The sequence below is a fragment of the Notothenia rossii genome, assembly GCF_949606895.1.
Source record: "Notothenia rossii genome assembly, chromosome: 11".
Lineage (NCBI taxonomy): Eukaryota > Metazoa > Chordata > Actinopteri > Perciformes > Nototheniidae > Notothenia > Notothenia rossii.
In genome coordinates this window covers 9411086-9435288 of record NC_136910.1, presented here as the reverse complement: position 1 = coordinate 9435288, position 24203 = coordinate 9411086, and the positions used below count along the sequence as shown (strand labels likewise).

The 24203-nt window shown below is 37.9% G+C and overlaps 3 protein-coding genes across 8 annotated transcripts; 1 reads left to right on the top strand and 2 right to left on the bottom strand.

Annotated features, from left to right (window-relative positions):
* Window positions 1-43: 43 nt before the first annotated feature.
* Window positions 44-23167, bottom strand: syt5b (synaptotagmin Vb). 3 transcript variants are annotated; one of them, XM_079657111.1, is made up of 9 exons: window positions 23013-23167; window positions 3464-3703; window positions 2309-2484; window positions 2126-2224; window positions 1827-1994; window positions 1308-1475; window positions 1071-1188; window positions 822-955; window positions 44-723 (listed from the first exon to the last, which is right to left on the bottom strand). In XM_079657111.1, exons 1-9 carry the CDS (start codon window positions 23065-23067, stop codon window positions 514-516), a joined length of 1368 nt encoding a protein of 455 aa, XP_079513237.1. In that variant the 5' UTR covers window positions 23068-23167; the 3' UTR covers window positions 44-513. The 3 variants fall into 3 exon arrangements, with proteins under 3 accessions (XP_079513237.1, XP_079513238.1, XP_079513239.1); XM_079657112.1 differs by having other exon boundaries at window positions 2126-2221; XM_079657113.1 differs by lacking the exon at window positions 23013-23167 and adding an exon at window positions 4561-4800.
* On the bottom strand, window positions 6349-10128 carry LOC307023676 (ferritin, middle subunit). Of its 2 annotated transcripts, none has more exons than XM_079657130.1 (5): window positions 9970-10128; window positions 9247-9350; window positions 7375-7521; window positions 7147-7272; window positions 6349-6904 (listed from the first exon to the last, which is right to left on the bottom strand). In XM_079657130.1, exons 2-5 carry the CDS (start codon window positions 9346-9348, stop codon window positions 6755-6757), a joined length of 525 nt encoding a protein of 174 aa, XP_079513256.1. In that variant the 5' UTR covers window positions 9349-9350; window positions 9970-10128; the 3' UTR covers window positions 6349-6754. The 2 variants fall into 2 exon arrangements, with proteins under 2 accessions (XP_079513256.1, XP_079513255.1); XM_079657129.1 differs by lacking the exon at window positions 9970-10128 and adding an exon at window positions 9491-9691.
* On the top strand, window positions 11651-24105 carry LOC307023658 (receptor-type tyrosine-protein phosphatase H-like). 3 transcript variants are annotated; one of them, XM_079657077.1, is made up of 22 exons: window positions 11651-12010; window positions 12910-13093; window positions 13329-13589; window positions 13827-14087; window positions 14332-14586; window positions 14831-15085; window positions 15332-15586; window positions 15833-16087; window positions 16320-16571; window positions 19158-19415; window positions 19535-19768; window positions 20309-20572; window positions 20765-20858; window positions 20955-21002; window positions 21232-21313; window positions 21452-21542; window positions 21679-21755; window positions 21933-22067; window positions 22237-22359; window positions 22576-22736; window positions 23038-23173; window positions 23599-24105. In XM_079657077.1, exons 1-22 carry the CDS (start codon window positions 11942-11944, stop codon window positions 23803-23805), a joined length of 3957 nt encoding a protein of 1318 aa, XP_079513203.1. In that variant the 5' UTR covers window positions 11651-11941; the 3' UTR covers window positions 23806-24105. The 3 variants fall into 3 exon arrangements, with proteins under 3 accessions (XP_079513203.1, XP_079513202.1, XP_079513204.1); XM_079657076.1 differs by having other exon boundaries at window positions 11652-12010; window positions 20952-21002; XM_079657078.1 differs by lacking the exon at window positions 15332-15586 and having other exon boundaries at window positions 11652-12010; window positions 20952-21002.
* The last annotated feature ends 98 nt before the right edge of the window (window positions 24106-24203 follow it).

Genomic DNA, 24203 nt, shown 5'->3' with positions numbered 1-24203 from the left:
CTAATTCTTAATTTAATCAAAGATGAGAGAAGCATTGATGTGAAACTGTCCATTGTGAGTTTATTTTGAAAAGATCCAAAGCATTACAACAAGTTTTATTTGGGACCTGCACCACATCACTACAAAAAGAGCACAACGGCTCAGTGTACATGTCGTGAGAAATAGAAGCTCCACCATGTAAACAGACTAACTTTTCAGAACACAGAGTTACTCTGATATCCTTCTTTTATGCATCCAAATGTTACTATGCCAATACATGAGCATACAATTGTTTCCAAATATACTACAAGTCATATTGGTTTACAGTAAAAGGTAAATGGAGGGATGCCAAGTTACAACCAAATATCAAAAATTGTCTGTACATCACACAGACACATACACACACATACATACACACATTTAAGTATCTTAAATGAAACGAAATCAATACAGGAACATCTACATTGGGAAAGCATCAGGATTAACAATAAGTAACATATCGGCAGGTTAGTCCCACTAAAACAAGGTGCGATTTTAACGAGGTTTCGCTGTGAGTGCCGCATCAACCTCTTCTTCTGGCAGGAGAGTGTGCCACTGGGCCACCGGACGTCTGGGATTTGCGAGCATATCTGACCAGTGGCGCAGACCGACTCCTGTAGCTCCATAACCCATGAAGGTCTTTCCAATGGGGTCATTGCTCCCAAGTTTATCATAGTCCAACACTGTGATGACCACTTGCACTTTCTGAAAGACAGAAAGATAGACATCATTCCCAATATCAACACTGTAAACTTATTACAGTTACATTTAAAAATAAATATTGATATGAAAACATAGCGTACCTGTATCTGCTCGAATGGGACTTCAAAGCTGAAACTCTCATTGAAGTAAGGGTTTAGTGTGTTCTTCTTGACTGTCGTCTTTTTCTTCTTAATCCGTTTCCCATTTTGCTGCAGAACAAGCTTTACAAAGGGATCTTAAGGAAGAGAAAGAGAGGATGATATCATTTTGTTTTGTTGGACTATTTCAATTACCCCATGAGAACGATTTTTTCAAAGAATAAAGCAATTAGATGAAGGAGACCTATTTACCTGATAAACCACCAACATCCATTTTCTTCAGATTCTTTGCCTCCATGATGTTCACGGTCAGTTTTCCAGCAGTGGGTACATAGCGTAAAGAAATGCAAATATCGCCCAGTTGCTCTTGCTGAAAAGAAAACATTATGGATTAACACCATGTTTAATCAAATTGATGAGAACATCATTTATAAAACAGATTCTGATCATCATAGATGAGCCAGGGTGTAATAACACAATCAAGCTTACCTCTTCCTTCTCACCACTCTCTACATCTCTCCATTGTTGCATCGGCTGGCCCAAATCAACGCTGTTCATGGGAATCTTTATCTCACCGATCATGTCATGCTTTGAGAAACGGTCAAAGTCGAAAACTTGCAGAATCAAAGTCTTTCCGCCCAACTCTGCATATGGGATCTACAAAGAGAGTTTAATACAGCATTAGGATGTATATTACGTAAAGGGGTAAAGTATACTGTTCTGCAAACATATGACAGCATGTGCATATCCACACAATGGAGACAGTTAAAAACATGCTACTTTGATATGTTTTGTAGGCAGGGATACCTTGACAGACGCCATTCAGGGAATGAGGGACTAAAGACGAGGGGAAGTAGAGACACAGGCCAAACTTCTGCCTCACAAGGGGTAAACAATGACATGTCATCAATAACCTGGATCACAAACAAAAGCTGAGACATAAAGACAAAGAACAAACAAGCAGACAAACATCAAGTCAACAAAGACACAACGTCAGGCATGTGGTACCTTGAAGGTGAAAGTCTCGTTGAACACTGGGCATAAGTTCTTGCGCTGAACTTTGGTCTCGTACTTCTTCTTTTTGTCTGGCAGCAAAAACAGTTTGACGTAGGGGTCTGAGGTTCCCCCCATATCCATAGCAGCAAGGTCCTGAGCCTGAAGGATGCCCACTATGAGCTACAGAGGAAAGACAGAAAGGGTCAGAATAAAAAAAAGATACACATTCCTTACTGATAGTTATTTGTTGAATCTATATATAAATCATTTCATACTTGAAACTGAAAGCTTTCTTTTCACACAGGACCTACCTGAGCATCTGTGAAGTTGTAGTCCAGCGAAAACTCCAGTTTGCCCAACTTCTCCTGTTCCTTCTCCTCTTGGTCTCCTTCCTTCTTTACATCTCCCTCCTCCCGGAAAAATAAAACACCAGTGCTTTGGATATTCATCATGAAGATTGGTAAGATTAAACAATATTTCTGGAAATGACTTACCTTCTCTCCATTCTCTCCTTCGCCCTCTTTTTCCTTCTTGCGGCGACCTGTTTTCCTCTCCCTCACTTTCTTTGGCTTTTTCTTTTTCCCACAGCATTTCTTGAACATACAGAAGATGCAGCATGCCACCAAAACCAGGACCACCACAACAATGGCTGCTATTGCCCACACGGGAACTGCAAAATAACAAGAAGGTGAAATCACTCATCAGCATTCACTTCATGCAAAAAGGGAGAATATTTATCATGGCAGAAAGTAAAGATATCTGTGACCTTCACAATTATAGCAACTACAGAAACCCCAACAAAACATATACAAAACATGTACATGAATCTGATCTGAAGTCTTGACCTTTAAACTCCACCCCCTTTGTCCAAGGCTTTGAAATAACTCTCTGAAGAGGATTTCAATCGTTCAGATCTCGGGATTACATCAAAGAAAAATCCACTTTTCGACTCATCTTGCTTCTTTGGTCAAAATCTGTCCAACTATACTGTTAAATATAAACTTATTTTTCAAAGCTTTGAAACAGAACTAAGGGGGTAATGCCACATATTCTCAAAGCAAAATATGACACTGATGAAATTCAATTTGCTGCTACTTTCTAAGGTGTTTCGGAGGGTTCTTATGAGCATTTCATGACCTCACATTTTTAAGCACTTGTTTATGCAGGGACGGTTGCTGTGTGTTGTCAGCAACACCCTTCTCCACAATCAGATAATAACACACTCTAGGCTGGGAGTGGTACAACCACCGCCCCACGCAGTGCAGCTCATCATTAAGGGCCTAACTGAGAGCCCTTCAGTAGTAGTTGTTAAGTTAAGGGAAAAACAATTGACGTGCACTTCTTCCCCATACCGTTTCATAGGTATGATGAATGTTACAATTATTTGGGAAAAAGAAAACAAGCTCACACCAACTTTACTGTTTGGGTTAGTGAAGAATTTCAAAAACTACAATAATAATTGTACAATATTGAAAACATATTGAAAAAATACACTAAACTGCTAATTTATATTACCATAAATCTGTCATGTTAGCCCTAATCATGGGTATTTTGCCTCTTCCAAATAATATCTCAAGATGTACAGTTTATTTCAACAGGTAAATTAAAGTATATTCATCATTGTTTTGTAAATTCTATAAGGGGCTTACTTGGCAGATGACCGAGTTCATTCATGAACTTCTCCTTCATGTGGTTGTATTCGTGGCCGTTGTGATGTTCTGTTTGCGAGTGCTCATGGTGTTCTGAATGGGAGTGCTCATGGTGTTCTGAATGGGAGTGCTCATGATGGACCGGCTCTGTAGCTTCTTCTGATTTTGGTTCTGGTTCTGGTTCGGACGGCTCCGCAGCCCTCCGGGCCCGGACCCCGACGCTTCCCAGCCTCATATCAGCTGTGAAAATATCAGAATCAGTGCTGTGAATGTTGGCTCCCACAGTCAGAGATAACACGACCTGCTATGTGCGCTGTGTAATCCCTATGTCCATGTGTGGCAGTACAGTTCGAGAGCATAGGACATCTCTAAGCCAGATGCTCAACATGGCTGACCCTAATCCCACTGTTACTCTCATCCACTCTTTCATCTCCCCCGCCCCATAACCCACGCCTTCACTCCCACCCCGTTGGTCCCATCCCCATTTTTCTCTCGTCACTGTCTCTGCACATAACTGGATTAAACTGTTGGTCTACAATATTAATCCAAAATCCCAGATTCCCTAAGCTAAAATAAATCGGAGTTGGTCTCCTCCCTCATTCTACTTCCCTTGGAGTTTTCTGGAATGACGACTGTTTATTAAGGCACATTTCTAAAGAAACAGTGAACTATTGGGAAATTGATGAGAAACCTCAATCTTTCTAGTTTGAATGAAAATGGAATTGTCCCATTAAAATTTAAACTAAGAAATAACATAATTTTACGAAAATATGTACTTGTTTTTGCTGGATTCATAGAACCATACCAACAGCAATTTCTCCTTTCTATAGTTATAGGTGGTTTGTACTCAACTCATATAAACTGTGTGTTGGGGTGATTCATAGGAAACTACAGGAACATCATTCACATCAAAAGAACCCATTAAAAAGTTTGCCAATCCCTAAAGTGGGTATGTTCAAAACCAAATGTGATGCTATCATTAAAAAACAAAAACAAATCTGAATAAAAAATGTTAGCTTTTTCCTCACAGGTATTATTTTTCAATGCAGAGCTCTTAATCCTTGACATGTTTAGACACTCATACTCTTGCATCTTACCTGTTGGTATGTCCCTTTAACTCCCTCTATGCCGCCACAGCTTTTGGAGCAACTTTTAGTTCGAAGTGTATTTCTTACTGCTTCCCGTTTGGCTCTTTGTATTCGTTACACACCCATCGTTCCTTCAGTATGCTGCGCAGTCTGTTTGGCAGTCTCCCTACAACCCCTTTCTACCAAAGCTAAAGCGCTGGCAAATCACTAGAGCTGCGTCGTGATTTAATCCCCCCCCCTCCTCCGGATACTAGAGCGCTGACAACACATCTGTTGCTGTATGTCTCTGAACGAAGGTGCATAGAGAGCAACAGCCACTTTTTCGTAAATTACTTAAATTGAAAACACCTTTAACCGTTTTAGGGCTTCTCCTTGTGAGCTGTGACTTTTCTTTAGACTGAGGAAACATGGCAGTGGTGGTTATGTTTATCCATTAGATTGAAGAGATTGTAATACATTAGGCCTACACTAATCCCCTCAGCATAGCTGTCCTCACTGTCAATCGGCAATCTACCAACAACTCTCACTGAGAGTGGATATTCCACCCTCCCCATCCCCTGGTTTATCGCTTTACTGTACAACCACATACCCACATTTAGAGCACTGTGAACAGTAATCCCAGGCTCGCTGCCACATGTTTGCACTGCTACATCTGGAGATCTCAGTGGCTCCAATCCAACATGCAACAGCCTCCTCTAATAGATAACTAACTAAACTGCATAGGGAAAATGTAAAAAAGAGCACAATATAATATCTATCAGAAACGGGTTTATTACCAGGTAGGTTGGCACGTACGAGGAATTTGACTAGGTGTCGTGGTGCATACATAAAACAAACATTTAAAAAAACAGATAGAGAACTATATTAAGAACACTATAATAACATTACAAAAAAATATAGACGAGGCTGTTGTACTTGGTTTGATTTTATTCCATCTGTAGTGTTTAAGAGTGTTTTGTCAACACGCCGCCTTTCGAGTCAGCTAATTAACAGGACTTTTTCAATACGATGTCACTCCCTAAGATTTCAAGTAAATGTAAGAAGGGATAACTTGCATAATGATTTAAAGGACAATCATTGATCAAGTAAAGGGTGGGAATTAATAAGGATTTGCTTCCTCCTGCTCCCTTTCGGACAAATGATTTATTATTAAGACTTTTTTTTTGTTGAATATATAAATATCATGAATGTGGATAAATACTGTATTTTAACAATACGGTATTCTGTTTTTCACATTTTTTTTTTTTTTTTAATCTGTTCAAAATAAAGAATAAAATGAAGTATACACAACAATAGTAGAGATCCTAATAGTGTTTTGTAAACACTGTTGCTCTCATTTAGTCACGTTTTTTTCTTTGGTTCTGAACTAATGCAATAGAATAATAATCAAATATGTTTTTCAAAACTGTACAACACAACACGTTCGTAGCATTTATCTTGGGTGTGTTTCAGAACTGCTGGTCTAGACCCCAACTGAAACATTAAAAGACCACACATTGCTGTGAAGAACTGTTTCAAACCCTCCTGCAACTAAATCTTATCTTTGCTGAAGCATGTAATTTACTAAGGAAGCAGCATGGTCATTTTTAACCACACGCTGGTAGCCTAATGTTACAAATGAAGCTCCCCCAGCAGTGACTAAGCAAAGTCCCAACGTTATCTTTACAATGTTCTATAGGGAGTCACTGACATGACATCGGGAAGAGTGCAGACTGTGTTTAGACTGCATGTAGGATCAGATAGTCTATCTGAACACACAGTTGTTAAACAGGTTGTAAAAAAGACTGACAACAAAGATATAGCACAATCTTTCTTTATTCAATGATTTCTGAAATCTTCAACTCTTTGACTCCAATTATTTCAAAAAAGTATCAATTTAAAAAAACATTTGTGAAGAATAAACCTCTGACACCGGAATGCATGACATGAATTCAAATGAGTATTTTTTAATAACTGAAGAAAAATGTGGTTTTAACACTACATTTTTGAGAACATTATTTTTCAAGTGTGGTTTTCATGACAAAATGAGGTATTTCTGTTTTTTAGCTTTAAGTTTCTCTTGTGCCATTGGTACAAGAATAAAGTTTGTGCTAATCTGAAAATATTGTATACTTTTCTTAACGGAGAAGAGAGAGACTTTTGCTCTCGACACTATGCATCATTTAAAAAATGTTGAGCATACTTGACTGTAACGGTTTGACCTTTACAGTGTGTGTTTATCAAAGAGGTATTCTCCCATTGGACCGTGTGTCTCAGACGCAGTGATGCGGGTCAGACTGCCAATGTAATCGCCCAGCTTCTTGATGGTGTCGTGGCTGTCTGGGAGGAAGTGCTGCTCGAGAAAGTCACACAGCTACAAAAGAAGAAAGACAGGAAAAAGTGAGTAATATGTTAAAAGTACTATACAAGGGGGTCAAAAGGTGATTTATAAAACAAGGAAACTTCATATTTAATAGAACTAACAACGGAGTGATTTTACATAATATTCAACTTGTGCAAAAAAGTATTATCCAGAGTAGCTTTTTTTACAATCTGTAAGCTTGACAATCACCTGAGAACCAGTAGCATTAATATCCATCCAACAGTGCCACTTACGTGAGGGTCAGTATGGGTGCCAGCTCTGCGGTGCACATCAAGGATACAAGTGTTGAGAACCTTCTGGTAGTCCAGGGAAAAAGACATTGCATCCAGACCACCTCTCCAATCCTCTCTACTTGGTTTCTAAAATAGAAAGTTGATACTTGGATGAATATATTTACATATTTTAAAAATAAAGGCTTGAAAATGACACTACAAAAAAAAAAAAAAAAAAACTGGACTTACAGCAATAGTCTGAAGCAAAATTTGGCCGCCTCTAATGTTCTGATATTCCAGCAGCTTCTCAGCCTGATCCCTCTCTTTCATGGAGCGCTCCAGGAAAAATGTGGAGAATTTAGGCAGGGCAACATCATCCCTGTCAAAATACATCCCCTACAAGAGATGAGATAAATAAAGCATTTAACGATTACAGTGCAGTCACAAACTTTCAAATAGGGCTAGCTCTTTTGTTTATTTCTGTGCAAACACAGGTCTTTCTGTGCACAGGCCCTGACACACCAAATAACACATCTCCTGCGTCTTGGCCAAAAATATGGAGCTAATTTCCTGCCATAACTCCACAAACAAACTAAACAGGTTTTACAAATGCCTCATGATTCACTAACAAACACAATGTGGTTTGCAAATACAAAACACCATCTACAAACTAATGCATTTAGTTTTGCAAAGAAAAAACGTATCTATCAAACAAACACATAACATATTACTGCCAAAAGTCACGTGACTTTTGGCAGTAATATTCCGCCGTGAGAAGAAAAAGTTTTGTAGTTGTAAAAACAAGTTTTGTACTTGTAAATAAATGTGTGTACTTGTAAAACCTATGCTGAATTTGTCTCTGAAACATGATTTATTAGAAAAATGTTATGCGTTTGTTTGATACGTTTTTTCTTAGCAAAACTAAATGCATTTGTTTGTAGATGGTGTTTTGTATTTGCAAACCACATTGTGTTTGTTAGTGAATCAAGAGGCATTTGTAAAACTTGTTTAGTTTGTTTGTGGAGTTATGGCAGGAAATTAGCTCCATACAAAAAGTCGCACTGGAACACACCACAAAGACTTCAGCCGATGCTAACACACTGTGCATGCGTGAGTCGCAATAACGCGGCATCCACACAGCGGCCTGCGTTGAAGCTTGCCGGCAGGCTTGTCTGAAGCTCGACCAACAAGCAAGCACATGAATCTCCCGCCCCGGACACACAAGCACGCGGTTTGATTGGCTAGAGCTTGGACTGGCATATGATTCGATTGGCTGACGCCTCCGTCGAGGCGGCAAAAGTAGAACATTGCTCTACTTTTGCAGCGAGCATCGCGAGAGGAGCTACGCTTTGCTCCCACAATGCACGCCGCCGTGTGTAGGGGCCCGCAACCATAGACTGTATGCCCGCAACTCTCCTACCAGCAGGCGTCGGTAGAGTGTATTCGTCATTCAAAAGAGGCAACCGGAAGACAGAAAGACTGCGTGATATATACAAGTAACCAATAGCTACATGCTACAGCTCGAGCCAAGTTGCACATGAACTATGACAATATTTTAACAGTATCGGTGCAGTGCCTTTTCAGCGGGGCAAGATATAGCAAATATGTGTGCCTGCCTATCCTGCCATTTGTGTTTATTCTTTTAATCACACAGCGTTAATAAAAAATGCGCCTACATAACTTTCAGTTGCAGCCCTAGCATTATTATTGGTTTAACTACTAACAGTATATATTTTTAAACATTTTAAAATGACCATCTTGAACAGCTACAACATTAAAATGGTTCTAGGCAGATTTTGGACAGTAACAAAGTACATTTACTTAAGTACTGCTCGTTTCGCTAAGCTGAACAGCCAATCAATGATTTATTTTGCCGACAGCCTCCGCTAAAGATTCAACAAGGTGAATCGGCAACGGAAGGTGTCGGCACGGCCGAAAAGACACACCAATCTGAATAGGGCGACAGGACGCTCATCGACGGCCAAAATCGGCTTGGTGTGTCAGGGCCTTTAATGAAGACCCGGACACACCAATCTGACAACAAAGCATGACAAAGGTCACAAGTCATATAAGGACTGGTGTTACTGTCGACCTTTAACTATACTCTTAAATAAATCTTACCAGAGAAAGGTAGGCGTAGGATGCATTGAGCTTCAGGTTGATGAGTTTGTTGACGTCTCCTTCAGTCTCCGCATGGAGGTTTTGTTTGACCACAGACTGCATTGCTAAAAGACAAAAACGTATTGCAATAAATGTGACTGGTATATAGGTAAACCAACTCCAGTTTGGATAAAACCACTACTAAACTTCAGACACATAACCGTGTCTGTCGTTTTGCAGCACAGAGGACAAAGGGATATCTTACCTCTCATCTCTCTTCCAGCTAAGTTGTCTACCAAATGCTTGTGTTGTTCACTCTCCCAGTGAGCTAATATAGGATGTTTGCGTATGTGCTCGTCAGCTTTTATGCACCCGGTATTTAACGGCTTCAGTAAAACATCAGCCACATTGTGGTCATGTGTTTATGAAGTAAATTGAGTTCAGGTGGGATGTGCCTATTGTCAACAAGGTTACGCGAACACTAGAACATTGTGTTCGCTGAGAAATGAAGATATCTACAGTTAGATTAAGCAAAGACATGAGCCCTACCTCAAAAGCCCAGAACTCAATAAACAGTAAATAGTGACTGAAGCTATCTTCACATTTATCACTGAAAGTTAGCCGAAGCTACAAGCTGTTAGCACTTAATTAGCATTACAATTAGTTGATGTAAACGACAAGTACGACAGTTGGCACAGTCTGTTAGTTACATTACAATGTCACATTTTGCTGTTGGTCACTCACCTGTCAGTAAAAGTAACGCTACTCCACTTCCCCAGTAGTCTGGCTGGCTTTATCTTGTTTACAAAAAAAAGGAACAGAGAACCTCCTCTGGCTAAGGTTAGCTAGTTAGGTCTTTTATGTCGGCATCCTGTGTCCATCCATCCTCTACTGCCCTCTCCTGTGTTTGGGACGAATGACATCATAGTGTTTGTTTACCAAAACCTAAACACAATGCATACACGACCAAATGTTACAGCTACTAGTTTTAATGTTTTTAATAAAAGGGACCATATACTGCTGTTTACATTTATTTCAAAGGTACAAGAACAAACACAAATGATTGCACAGTAATCATGCTGCAATCAATCCGGGAGGGTGTGCCACTCACAAGGGAACTGAAACAGCTGTGATAAGGTTCTCAACACCAGTCCAAGAGAAAAGCACTGATTTAAAGAGAAACAGATTAAGTGTAGAGGATAAGAGGAATATACATGTACAGGAATGTATACAAATGATATCAAATATATATAAGATATCACATTTTTATTATTTTGAGACAGCCAGTCACCCTGTGTGAGGCAGACCTATTTGCGCAGCGTTGCGTTCACAATACATAATTTTTTATTATTTATAAAAGAAAACAACTAAATGCCTGGGTCGCGAAATATACTTGGGCGGCCGTTAATATACCTGGACGGCCCGCCCAAGTAAAGTCTATGTGTGGGGAAACCCTGTATCTAGTTGTGTACAGATACACATGGTGCACAGTATATCCTTTCGGCCTGATTCAGACTTTGATAGATTGAAATTAAATCATACTTCAAATTACAATCGAATTTGATGTCTAAATGGATTAAGACTCACAAAACAGGAGCTCCATTTTACATTTTAAATAGTTTATTAGTTTATTAACACTGCAGATTCTAAAATGTTACATTATCCTGCAGAAGGGGACTGATATGAAATACACTACAGTAAGTTTGCTTGATGAATTCAAATGCTTTTTATTACAATTACTGGTTAAACTCAATATCTAACACGGAAGTTTTATTTATTGTGTGAGATTATGTTATACCAAGAAATAATAAAAATATGATCATTTATAAAGGTAATTTCCTCCTCATGTTTCCCCAATGAAAAACATTTGACAACATTTGATCTGATAACCCAGCACTTTTATTGCACTCTGCACCATAAAATGTGAACATAAAAACTGTCATGACTTCAGGTTCTGTTGTGATAAAATGTAGCTGGTGATGTTTTTTGCTCGTAGTTCCTTATAGATCTTAACCACAAGGAAGCTATAAATATGACATCCTTCCGAGACAGAAACTAAAAGAAAACGGACTGCTCTGGGAAACCAGCCCAACTGAAGAGACAAGACAGTTATTTAACTACTTATTACTTAGCAATAATTAAAATAATCCAAAACAAATATAATTTATCTTGAGCACCACTTTTGAAAGCTTGGCCTGTGTTCATAAAACATTTGTCAATTTTTATTTACACATCATAAAAACACACAGGCCATCACAGACATGAAGCTGGTAATGTAAAACACAGTAGATGTAAAGCAATTACCACTAATAAACATGCAATATAAAACAGGCAAATGTAATTGATTGACTTACCTTTGACAAGTAGCACATTATGACCGTTAATAAGGAAGTAGCAGGCGGGGCAAAGGTCTCTGTGGTTGTACAAGGCCAAAAAGGAGAAGCAGCTATTTACTTAGTCTCTCACCAGTATGAGAGGGGATCAGAGGTTAGAGAAGGAGGAAATGGTTAAGAATTAAAAGTCAACACCACTGGGATAAAGTTAATATTGAACTGCGTCAGCCAAGCAGCGAACAAATTCTTCGGCAACCTCAAGTGTTGTTTTTGTCAACACACCCGTGGCAGTACTGGAAATAGAAACTTGAAGTTGGTCTTGGGACAACAAAGGAATTGTACAGGTTCATAGCATGTGTGTAGCTTAATGAACCGTGATTACGATGGAGACTTTATCTTTCAAAATCACCTCGGACCACTTTCTGCTGTGTCTCTTCCTGAGTCTGCTTTGGGTAAGTGCCTTTTTAAAAATATTTCTGTTCTGACAGTGATCACACCTTTCACCTTTTTCAAAGAATAGGTACCCTCAACAAAGGAAAAGCGTAAAAACCACAGCAATGGTTCAATGCATGATATGAATCATAACCATAACGGTTAGACAGTGGAACGCATTGCCGGAAATATCCGTATATACAGAACAAAAGAGATGCACAACATAAGAATGGACTTTTTGTAGATGGTGAAATATGAGTTAATTTGGTCTTTTGTCAGTAATCGTTTTTTTCTGACTTCCTTAGAGAAAAAAGATAAATGAGGAAATAACTACGTAAATTATAAAACAAGCTATACCTCAACAAATTGTATCTTATTTATTATATATTTCAGACAAAGAAATGTAACTTAATAATCTCTTGTATTATTGTCTGTATTTGTAAGAATACTTGAATCTCATAATATTGTAGAGAATGTAGATCCGGATTTGCTTGTCATTATTTTTAGCAAGCAGTGAATGAATCATTTGCTATCTTTTTAAGTAGCATATATTTGTGATTGTAAAATGCTACAACCATTTTCTGGCCATAATTTAAATTTAAAGATCTTAAATGGTTCTTTACATTTGCTGAAGTTTCACGTAATAGATGTACGTGATGAAGGAAAGATTGTTGTATTAGGAGTATTTTTTTTTTTTTTTAACCTTCTTGCACATTGCCGTTCACCATTGTTCATGTAACAATATAATATAGATTATAACCGCAGAAATGTAATTGCTTTGGGATACTTACATATTGCATTAGTTATCTCTGCTATGAGTCAGTTAAATACTTCTGGAAATGTTGGACTGTATGAAATTATACTGTTTGCGGGTTAGTCTATTCTCACTGTTTTCCAACGATTCCTTTTTTGTTTTTAGGGCATCACTGAGACGACCACTTCATCAACAACAAATACAATGAGCCCAAGAAGTGAAGCGATATCAACAAGCGCACCTCCAACCACTTCATCAACAACAAATACAATGAACCCAAGAAGTAAAGCGGCATCAACAAGCGCACCTCCAACCACTTCATCAACAACCCTTGCAACAACAAAGAATCGTGAGTTTGAGCCCCTGCCCTTTATCACTGTCTGTATTGACTTGTATTATAGTGCAGACTTGTACGAAGGCCCATTATAATGTCATTTTGTCTCACACTGAATTCTTCTTCTTCAAATAATTGTGTATTTATGTAAATGCATTAATAATTTTCACGCACTTTCGTATATTTAGCAGCAGAGAGACATGATAATATACACACTTATACAACTATTACAATTATCTTTACATCCCAGCTCCTCGTGATGCAGAAGGTTTCAGAACAGTAACACAAACGGAGACCAGTATAACTCTGCGGTGGGACAAAGTTGACAATATCCTCAACTATGCACTTGTGTTCAATGGAACGGAGATTGTTGTCACTGCATCAGAATCAGCTGATATTGAAGTGATTCAAACAATCTCAGATCTCAAAAGTGGAACTAAATACAACTTCCAGCTCTTCACTGTATCTGAGGGTGTCAGAAGCCCTGGAGTAAACCACACTGCAGTCACAGGTAAGATGCTTGAACTCTGGTACAGGCAATTATAATGTCAATTAAAGTTTCTCATTAACTGGGGGGTGTTGCTCACTTTACATATTTGACGGTTATTGATACAATTCTGAAATTGAATGCTATTTGTTTGAGGAAAGGAACTACACCAAATACAAAGTTTTATCCAGGAAATGCTGTAATTTTTGTATCCTTCTGTGTCATTTTGTGACTTTTCCTTCATGTTTCTTTAATTCCCAGCTCCCCGTAATGCAGAAGATTTCAGATCAGTTGAACAAACGGAGACCAGTATAACTCTGCGGTGGGACAAAGTTGACAATATCCTCAACTATGCACTTGTGTTCAATGGAACGGAGCTTGTTGTCACTGCATCAGAATCAGCTGATATTGAAGTGATTCAAACAATCTCAGATCTCAAAAGTGGAACTAAATACAACTTCCAGCTCTTCACTGTATCTGAGGGTGTCAGAAGCCCTGGAGTAAACCACACTGCAGTCACAGGTAAGATGCTTGAACTCTGGTACAGGCAATTATAATGTCAATTAAAGTTTCTCATTAACTGGGGGGTGTTGCTCACTTTACATATTTGACGGTTATTGATAAAATACTGAAATTGAATGCAATTTATTTGTTTGAGGAAAGGAACTACACCAAATACAAAGTTTTATACAGGAAATGCTGTCATTTGTGTATCCTTCTGTGTCATTTTCTGACTTTTCCTTTATCATGTTTCTTTAATTCCCAGCTCCCTTTAATGCAGAAGATTTCAGATCAGTTGAACAAACGGAGACCAGTATAACTCTGGGGTGGAAAAATGTGGATGTAACCTTCAACTACACACTTGTGTTCAATGGAAACGATATTAATGTCACTGCATCAGATGAAACTGAAGTGAAACACACAATCCCAGATCTCAAAAATGGAACTAAATACAACTTCCAGCTCTTCACTGTCTTTGAAGATGTCAGAAGCTCTGGAGTAAACCTCACTGCAGTCACAGGTAAGATGCTTGAACTCTGGTACAGGCAATTATAATGTCAATTAAAGTTTCTCATTAACTGGGGGGTGTTGCTCACTTTACATATTTGACGGTTATTGATAAAATACTGAAATTGAATGCAATTTATTTGTTTGAGGAAAGGAACTACACCAAATACAAAGTTTTATACAGGAAATGCTGTCATTTGTGTATCCTTCTGTGTCATTTTGTGACTTTTCCTTTATCATGTTTCTTTAATTCCCAGCTCCCCTTAATGCAGAAGATTTCAGATCAGTTGAACAAACGGAGACCAGTATAACTCTGGGGTGGAAAAATGTGGATGTAACCTTCAACTACACACTTGTGTCCAATGGAAACGATATTAATGTCACTGCATCAGATGAAACTGAAGTGAAACACACTATCCCAGATCTCACAAATGGAACTAAATACAACTTCCAGCTCTTCACTGTGTTTGAATATGCCAAAAGCACTGGAGTAAATCTCACTGCAGTCACAGGTAAGATGCTTTCCCTCTGATACAGCCAATTATAACATGTCAATCAAAGTTTCTCATTAACTGGGGTGTGTTGCTCACTTTACATATTTGACGGTTATTGATAAAACACTGAAATTGAATGCAATTTATTTGTTTGAGGAAAGGAACTACACCAAATACAAAGTTTTATACAGGAAATGCTGTCATTTGTGTATCCTTCTGTGTCATTTTGTGACTTTTCCTTTATCATGTTTCTTTAATTCCCAGCTCCCCTTAATGCAGAAGATTTCAGATCAGTTGAACAAACGGAGACCAGTATAACTCTGGGGTGGAAAAATGTGGATGTAACCTTCAACTACACACTTGTGTTCAATGGAAACGATATTAATGTCACTGCATCAGATGAAACTGAAGTGAAACACACAATCCCAGATCTCACAAATGGAACTAAATACAACTTCCAGCTCTTCACTGTGTTTGAATATGCCAAAAGCACTGGAGTAAACCTCACTGCAGTCACAGGTAAGATTCTTTCCCTCTGATACAGGCAATTATAACATGTAAATTAAAGTGTATCATTAACTGGGGGGTGTGGCCCACTTTACATATTTGACTGTTATAGATAAAATACTGGAATTGAATGCAACTTATTTGTTTGAGGAAAGGAACTACACCAAATACAAAGTTTTATACAGGAAATGCTGTAATTTTTGTATCCTTCGGTGTAATTCTGTGACTTTTCCTTCATCATGTTTCTTTACTTCCCAGCTCCCCTTAGTGCAGGAGGTTTCCGAACAGTTACACAAAATGAGACCAGTATAACTCTGCGGTGGGACAAAGTTGATGCAATCCTCAACTATAGACTTGGGCTCGATGGAAAGGAGTTTAATGTCACTGCATCAGATGAAACGGAAGTGAAACACACAATCTCAAATCTCACAAGTGGCAATAAATACAACTTCCAGCTCTTCACTGTGTTTGAAGATGTCAGAAGCTCTGGAGTAAACCTCACTGCAGTCACAGGTAAGATGTTTTCCCTCTGATACAGAAAATTATAACATGTAAATTAAAGTTTCTCTCACTAGATGCTCACTATACAAAATTGATCTTGATAGAATACTGGAATTGATTGCAACTTGTTTTTTAGGAAAGGAACTACATAAAATACAAACAATTTTACAGGAAATGCTGTAATTTTTGTATCCTTCTCTGTAATGTTGTGACTGTTCCTTCATCATGTTTCTTTACTTCCCAGCTCCCCGTAATGCAGAAGGTTTCAAATCATTTACCCAAACGGAGACCAGTATAACTCTGCGGTGGGACAAAGTTGACGATATCCTCAACTATACACTTGGGCTCGATGGAAAGGAGTTTATTGTCACTGCATCAGATAATACTGTGAAACACACAATCTCACAACTCGATAGTGGAACTAAATACAACTTCCAGCTCTTCACTGTGTTTGTAGATGTCAAAAGCACTGGAGTAAACCTCCCTGCAGTCACAGGTAAGATGTTTTTTATGTAAAAGTTTGGACTTCAAAGTTGATTTGACTGTTGCTGATAAAATGCTGGAATGTATAGATAATTGTTTTGGGGAAAAAACCTACACACCATTATTTAAATTGATTTTTGTGGCAGTTCCTTTATTGTCTTTCTTTACATCATAGCTCCTCGTAACACAGATGAGTTCAAATCAGTTGGACAAAATGAGACCAGTATAACTCTGCAGTGGGACAATTTGAAAAAGACCTTTAATTATACACTCGTGTTTAATGAAAAGGAAATACATGTCCCTGCATCAGAGAAACTTCTATTGACACAAACAATATCAGATCTCACAAGTGGGATTAAATATGAATTGCGTCTCTTCACCGTGTTTGAAAATGTCCATAGCACTGGAGTCAACTACACAGCAGTCACAGGTAAGACCTTCTCTCTAAATTAGGCCAAGCTCTTTTATGATATGACATTTCAAGTTTCTCAAGGGGGTGTTGCTCGCTTCATATAATTGACCTATTAATAAAATGCTGACATTGAATTAAACGTATAATGGTTAGGGGGGAGCAGACTACACAAAACAAAGTTGTATCTTGGCTATCCTGTTTTATGTTTCATTTATGAAACATGAAACCCCGTAGTGCAGAAGGTTTCCAATTAATATCACAAAATGAGTCCATTATAACTATGCAGTGGCAAAAAGTGAATACAATCCTCAAGTATTCACTCATGTTCAATGAGATGTTGATAAACGTCACTGCATTAGAGGGATAAGACACATTTAAATACAACATATTAGGGCTCACAAGTGGGACTAAATACAATTTCAGTCTCTTCACTGTGTTTGAAAATGTCATAAGCATTGGAGTAAACTACACTGCAGTCACAGAGATGTTTTTATATGATATAGGCAAAGCTCTGCAATAATATATAATCTTAATTTTCTCAGTAACTGTGGTGTACCTCGCTTCATATGCTTAATTTTCATTGATAAAATACTGGAATTAAATGTAACTTATTCCTCTGGGGGGAAAAGTTCCCAAAAACCAAACGTTTTATCATCGATATCTTGCAATTTTTCCAAATGTTATGCTGTGACCAATCCTAATCGTGTTTCTTACATCCTAGCTCCTCGTAACACAGATGAGTTCAAATCAGTTGGACAAAATGAGACCAGTATAACTCTGCAGTGGGACAATTTAAAAAATACCTTTAATTATACACTAGTGTTTAATGAAAAGGAAATACATGTCCCTGCATCAGAGAAACCTCTATTGACACAAACAATATCAGATCTCACAAGTGGGATTAAATATGAATTGCGTCTCTTCACCGTTTTTGAAAATGTCAATAGCACTGGAGTCAACTACACAGCAGTAACAGGTAAGACCTTCTCTCTAAATTAGGCCAAGCTCTTTTATGATATGTCATTTCCAGTTTCTCAAGGGGGTGTGGCTCGCTTCATATAATTGACCTATTAATAAAATGCTGACATTGAATTAAACGTATAATGGTTAGGGGGGAGCAGACTACACAAAACAAAGTTGTATCTTGGCTATCCTGTTTTATGTTTCATTTATGAAACATAAAACCCCGTAGTGCAGAAGGTTTCCAATTAATATCACAAAATGAGTCCATTATAACTATGCAGTGGCAAAAAGTGAATACAATCCTCAAGTATTCACTCATGTTCAATGAGATGTTGATAAACGTCACTGCATTAGAGGGATAAGACACATTTAAATACAACATATTAGGGCTCACAAGTGGGACTAAATACAATTTCAGTCTCTTCACTGTGTTTGAAAATGTCCTAAGCATTGGAGTAAACTACACTGCAGTCACAGAGATGTTTTTATATGATATAGGCAAAGCTCTGCAATAATATATAATCTTAATGTTCTCAGTAACTGTGGTGTACCTCGCTCCATATGCTTAATTTTCATTGATAAAATACTGGAATTAAATGTAACTTATTCGTCTGGGGGGAAAAGTTCCCAAAAACCAAACGTTTTATCATCGATATCTTGCAATTTTTCCAAATGTTATGCTGTGACCAATCCTAATCGTGTTTCTTACATCATAGCTCCTCGTAACGCAGAAGAGTTAGAATCAGTTGGACAAAATGAGACCACTATAACTCTGCAGTGGCGGAAAGTGAATGCAATCCTCAATTATACACTTGTGATCGATGAAAGTATGATAAACGTCTCTGCATCAGAGGAACTTGACAAAGTGAAATATGCAATCTCAAACCTCACAAGTGGGACCAAATACAAAGTCAGTCTCCTCACTGTATTTGAACATGTCAAAAGCACTGGAGTAAATTACTTTGCTGACACTGGTAAGATTTCTCCTCTTTGATATAGGCCTACTATAGGAACCACGACACGGTTCTATAGTAATATCTAGGATACATCTAAACAAGCATCTTACTTTTAAAGACTGTCTCTAAAAGTTGTCATAAACCATGGAATATTACTCACACTTAATCCTCATGTCGGACTGAATGTTTTTAAATTCACTGCATATTTAAACCTTTGTCTCTCTGTAACCCTACATGTGTTCATGTTACATGGCGTGTGTGTTTTCAGTTCCCTCAACAGTGGCTTCTGTCACTGTGACTGAACGCTCTGTGACCAACATAACCCTGATGTGGCAGAGAATGAAAAATGACTGGGACTACCGGCTCGAAATGAATGGGGAAAATAGAACAATCCTCCAAAGTAGAACCATGGATGAGGTGTCCCATTCAATCCCAAATCTCGAGCCTGGAACAGAGTATCCATTCAGAGTCATTACACTGTTCTCTGGACTCAGCAGCATTGCTTATGCGGGCTTCACAGTAACAGGTATTTGTAATAAATGAACACAGTCATGGTTCTTGCTAATTATGATTATCTTATAGAATGATGTGCTAACTGTGAAACTGAAGTTGTTTTGCCTGCAATTCTTTTCTCATTCTTTTCAGGCATAGACTGTGCAAATGGAAACTGGCTTGTAACTACCTCATCGATCCAAGGAACGGTGAGAGGTTTGTTCTCAAGTGCACAAGCCAGTAACACATCGACCCCAATTAATGGCAGTACTGGGAATAGCAGTGTGTCATTTTCTGGACTTTACCCTGGCGCGACCTATAATGTGACCCTTCAATATGAGAAAAATGACAAGACATTTGAACAATGTAGACACACTGTGACAATCGGTAAGTACACATCTGTCTTTCCACATGAATTGAATATTTGTCTGTGTTCCCCACAATAATGTGAAGTACTAACATAATGTTTAAAATATATATTGTAAGATTCAAGATTTCAGCATTTAAATATTTGAGTATATGAGCTGCTATTATAATGTATTAAACAATACATTTATTAATTATTATCTAAAGAATGGGAAAATTACTTTCTCTTTAAAAAGTGAAATTGTCCTCTTTTTTACAATCAACTATCCCCCCAAAAATGTAAATACCAAACAGCACATTCTTCTCTGATAAAGCATTAATGACTTGTTAAACTGGTCAAACTTGTCGTTGGTACTCAAACTCAGATAAACTAATTAAATAGTATTATAGTTTTTTAGAGGATTTTCTGTAAATTGACTAATCATGTGTTACTGTATGTTGCATTGTGACTTTTATATGGGAAGTAAACAACTTTCAATGAACTTATAATAACAGCTACTGTAGACGGGTTTGTGTTGTGGTTTCTGAATTGAAATATATATTTCCACTTGTTTTTCTCAGTTCCTCCATATTTAAGATCTTCATGTGAGTACTCTGCAGCCGGCTATTCTATGTCCATCATCTGGAATAAACCGGAAGGTATCTGGACTTCAGTAGAGGTGAACGTCACCGGGAAAACTCCTAAAAAGCTTGAACATGGGGAACAGTCTCTGGAAATGTCTGGATTCCTACCCGCCAGAAAATATGAGGTGTCTATAGCTTCAGTGTCTGGGGATGTAAGAAGTGATGAACCATTCGTTTTTTCGTGTCTTACTGATCCAAGGGGTGAGTCAAAGTTCCTGTATTAGTCTATAAAAATACAATTTCAGTGTATCCTGACGAAACAGTTTACCAATATATTCTCACTTATTATTTTGCTGTTTGGCATCTTTTAAATGACTTGCGTAGTTATAATGTCTGCTGTGCTGAGTATCTGGATGTTACAAAGCATTTAATCCAGAATCATTTTTCTTGTAGGAGTAATTGCTGGGTCATTCTTTGCTGTTCTGATTTTTGCGGTCCTGGTCTGTCTGGTTTTCTTTATTTTTCTAAAAAGACCAGATATTATCAGGTTGGTGCCACCTCAGTGACTATAGTTCAATTATCTTCCTGAAATTAACTAAATTCGTCTAAATCAGACTCCCTCTTTGCTTATTTCCCAAAGCAGAAAAAAGCAATTTATTGGTGGTTCCAGACAATCCAAAGAAAAGAGCAAGTAAGTATACGTCATCATATCTTTATATTATTTAATACAGTTTCAATGTATTGAAAACATAAATTATGTGTTGTATAATTTGAAAGAATAAGAAGGTTTCCATGTGTAAAGATATTTTCTATTTACAATTAACGTCAATGTTCTTTAATATTAATGTATGTCAATGGTCTTACATATCATTAACACGTGATATCAATTCAAATATTGCCATTATGTTTTTCTATTTCAGAGCTATTCCTGTGGCAAAGTTTCCAGACCATTTCTACCAATTAGGCATGGATGAAAACCGAGGTTTCAGCCTGGAATATGAGGTACATACAAATTGTGTTTTGTTCTTCCTCAGCTGTCTTCCTATTTTTGCTTATGAGGGAAAAACTTTAATGTTTTAATTTCCTTCTATTGACCTTTGTCTTAATCTCATGCCATGTCATCTGCCATCCTCCATGCAGGGCCTCATTCCTGTTGGCACCGACCAAACAAAAAATGCAGCCACTCTACCCGAGAACAAACCCATGAACCGTTTCAACAATGTTCTGCCATGTAAGCCTGTCCTCTGGACCGGGACATCATGAGCAATAGAGACTCATGAAATGGTCCAGATCCACTGACTCATCCGGAACAACGTCTATTTTGTTGTGGTGTGTTGTGGCAGTTAAACCATCTTTTCTCGTCCTAGATGACTGGTGTCGGGTGAAGCTAGATACTCCCAATCCCAATGGAAACTCTGACTACATTAACGCCAGTTACATGCCGGTAGGTAGTGCTTAATAACGGTCAAAGTGCATATTTGATAAGCTTGTATCATTTTGTTATCTTATGCAAGTAAATGGTTAATAAACAATGAAAACCCTGCATGAACATTCATTCTCTCTAAGTCTAGCAATTAATGCTGATTCTCTGGGATTCCATGTAATTACAATTGCTTTTCAGGGTTACAACAGCAGCAAAGACTACATTGCCTGTCAGGGTCCTCTGCCCACAACAGTCAATCATTTCTGGAGGATGATCTGGGAACAACGAGTGAGAGGCATCGTTATGGTAACCAATTGCACTGAAGGAGGAAGGGTAAGTCAACAGGGACATTTGAAAAAAGTTTTAAAGCCAGATTTTAAAGGAAGTACAAACTTCCTTCAGTGAGTCACTGTTAATAATTTGCTAAGTGTCAAATGGTGACTTGATTGACACGTATTGCCACAACTTTAATAACCCATTTTTCTTTATGTTTTTTTCCTAGACGAAGTGTGAGCAGTATTGGCCTGCAGACAGTAAGCCTGTGCCTCACGGAGAGCTGATAGTAACCCTTAGGTCTGAGCGGCAGGAGCCCGACTGGACTTTGAGGGAATTTAGAGTGAAAAATGTATGAAACCCTCTTCAATGTTTATGATGTAACTTAATAGGCTTCTTATTAATACGTTTCCAAGTCGCAAATAACTATTTCATGTTTCATAAAACAAGCTTGTTTGAGTTTGTGCACATTTGCTTTTAAAGGGGATAATGCTTGAGAACTTGAAATATATTTGCTCAACACAAATATTTACTGTATTGAGTTCCTCTATTTGCATCGTCTTCACAGAGGAACAACTCAGAGGAGCGCACAGTTAAACATTTTCACTTCACTGCCTGGCCTGACCACGGAGTCCCTGAGGGCACAGAGGTGCTGATCCAGTTCAGAGGACTGGTGAGACGGCACATAGAGAGAGACGGGGCTGGAGCACCAACTGTGGTTCACTGCAGGTACAAGTTTTACGTCAGGAGAGTAACCTATGCTATTCTTTTGGCAGTTTTGTTTAAAAAACAATTCAGTGGAACAAGAAATCAGACAAAGGTCAAAGACAGGAGCCCTGTGGTTAGGTCAAATGAATAGCTTACTGCTACATCATATGATATAAATATGCATACACATTTTAAATAAAATATCAGCTTTTGAAACTTACTGGCTGAATTTTCATGTCAGTATAAAGTGAATAGTTGCTCAGGTCTTATGGGACTACATGATGGTGACCATCATACCTTTTGCTGCGTGTCTCTCTTTTAGTGCTGGAGTGGGGAGGACAGGCACTATCATGGCCTTGGATGTGCTGCTTCAGCAGCTAGAGAAAGAAAGAGTGGTGGGCATCAATGGCTTTGTGCACAAGATGAGACTGAGTCGCCCACACATGGTGCAAACTGAGGTAAAACTAACCCTCTTTCTGAGCTATGACTTCTTTAGGTACCCTTTATAATCTTTAGATTTTTGGAAACAGGTGGTGAAACAGTACAAGCACTGTTCTATAGCAAGTTTAAGCTTTGCATATTTTTCCACGTAGATGTACATTTTCAACAGTCGTCTTTTACAGTTCCGCATTTCAATTTGACAATTGAATTACACAGTGACAATATGTGTCACTGCAGATAGGTGTGTGTTTACAAAATACTTTTACATTCTGTGTAATTCAAAATGTTAATAAGTCCAAACACAAAAAGCTTGGCTTACATTATTAGAGAATTATGATAAACATCTTTAAGGAAGTATCACCCAGAGCAGTGTGAGAATTAATACTTTAACCCCAAAGTTCTGCTTTCCACATGACCCACAGATTTGGTTTGTGTATTTCAGTCTCAGTACGTGTTCCTGCACCAATGCATCATGGACCGCCTGCAGTCTCATGAGAATACTGAAGAGAACATCTATGAGAATACTGAAGAGAACATCTATGAGAATACTTTAGAGAATACTGAAGAGAACATCTATGAGAATAGAGACACGATATACGCCAACGCCACAGCACTCCGAGTGTTTCCTCAACAAAAAAACATAAACTAGACAACTTGACAGTACTGATCATCATTCTTTTATGCACTTATAATTAAATCTACATGCTATATTTTGCTAAACTGTAAATATTAAAAACATGTAAGCCTATATATTAATATAAATTCATAGTAATCTTTAGATTTTATTTAATGTATAACATTGTGTTCATCTTATCAGCTTAATGTGTATGATTCTTGTTATTATTATTATTATCATCATGTGAGGGAACAATATGATGACTGAACAATTTTTTCGCATTACATTCAGACTTTATTTGTACAAGAAATAAAAATATTTTTTATAAACAAATATATATCTGAATGTGTTTACAAAGTCTTTAAATGAAATGAAAAGCCAACATGCGTCACATTTTCCGTTAGTGTCAACAGTAACAAACTATTTACATC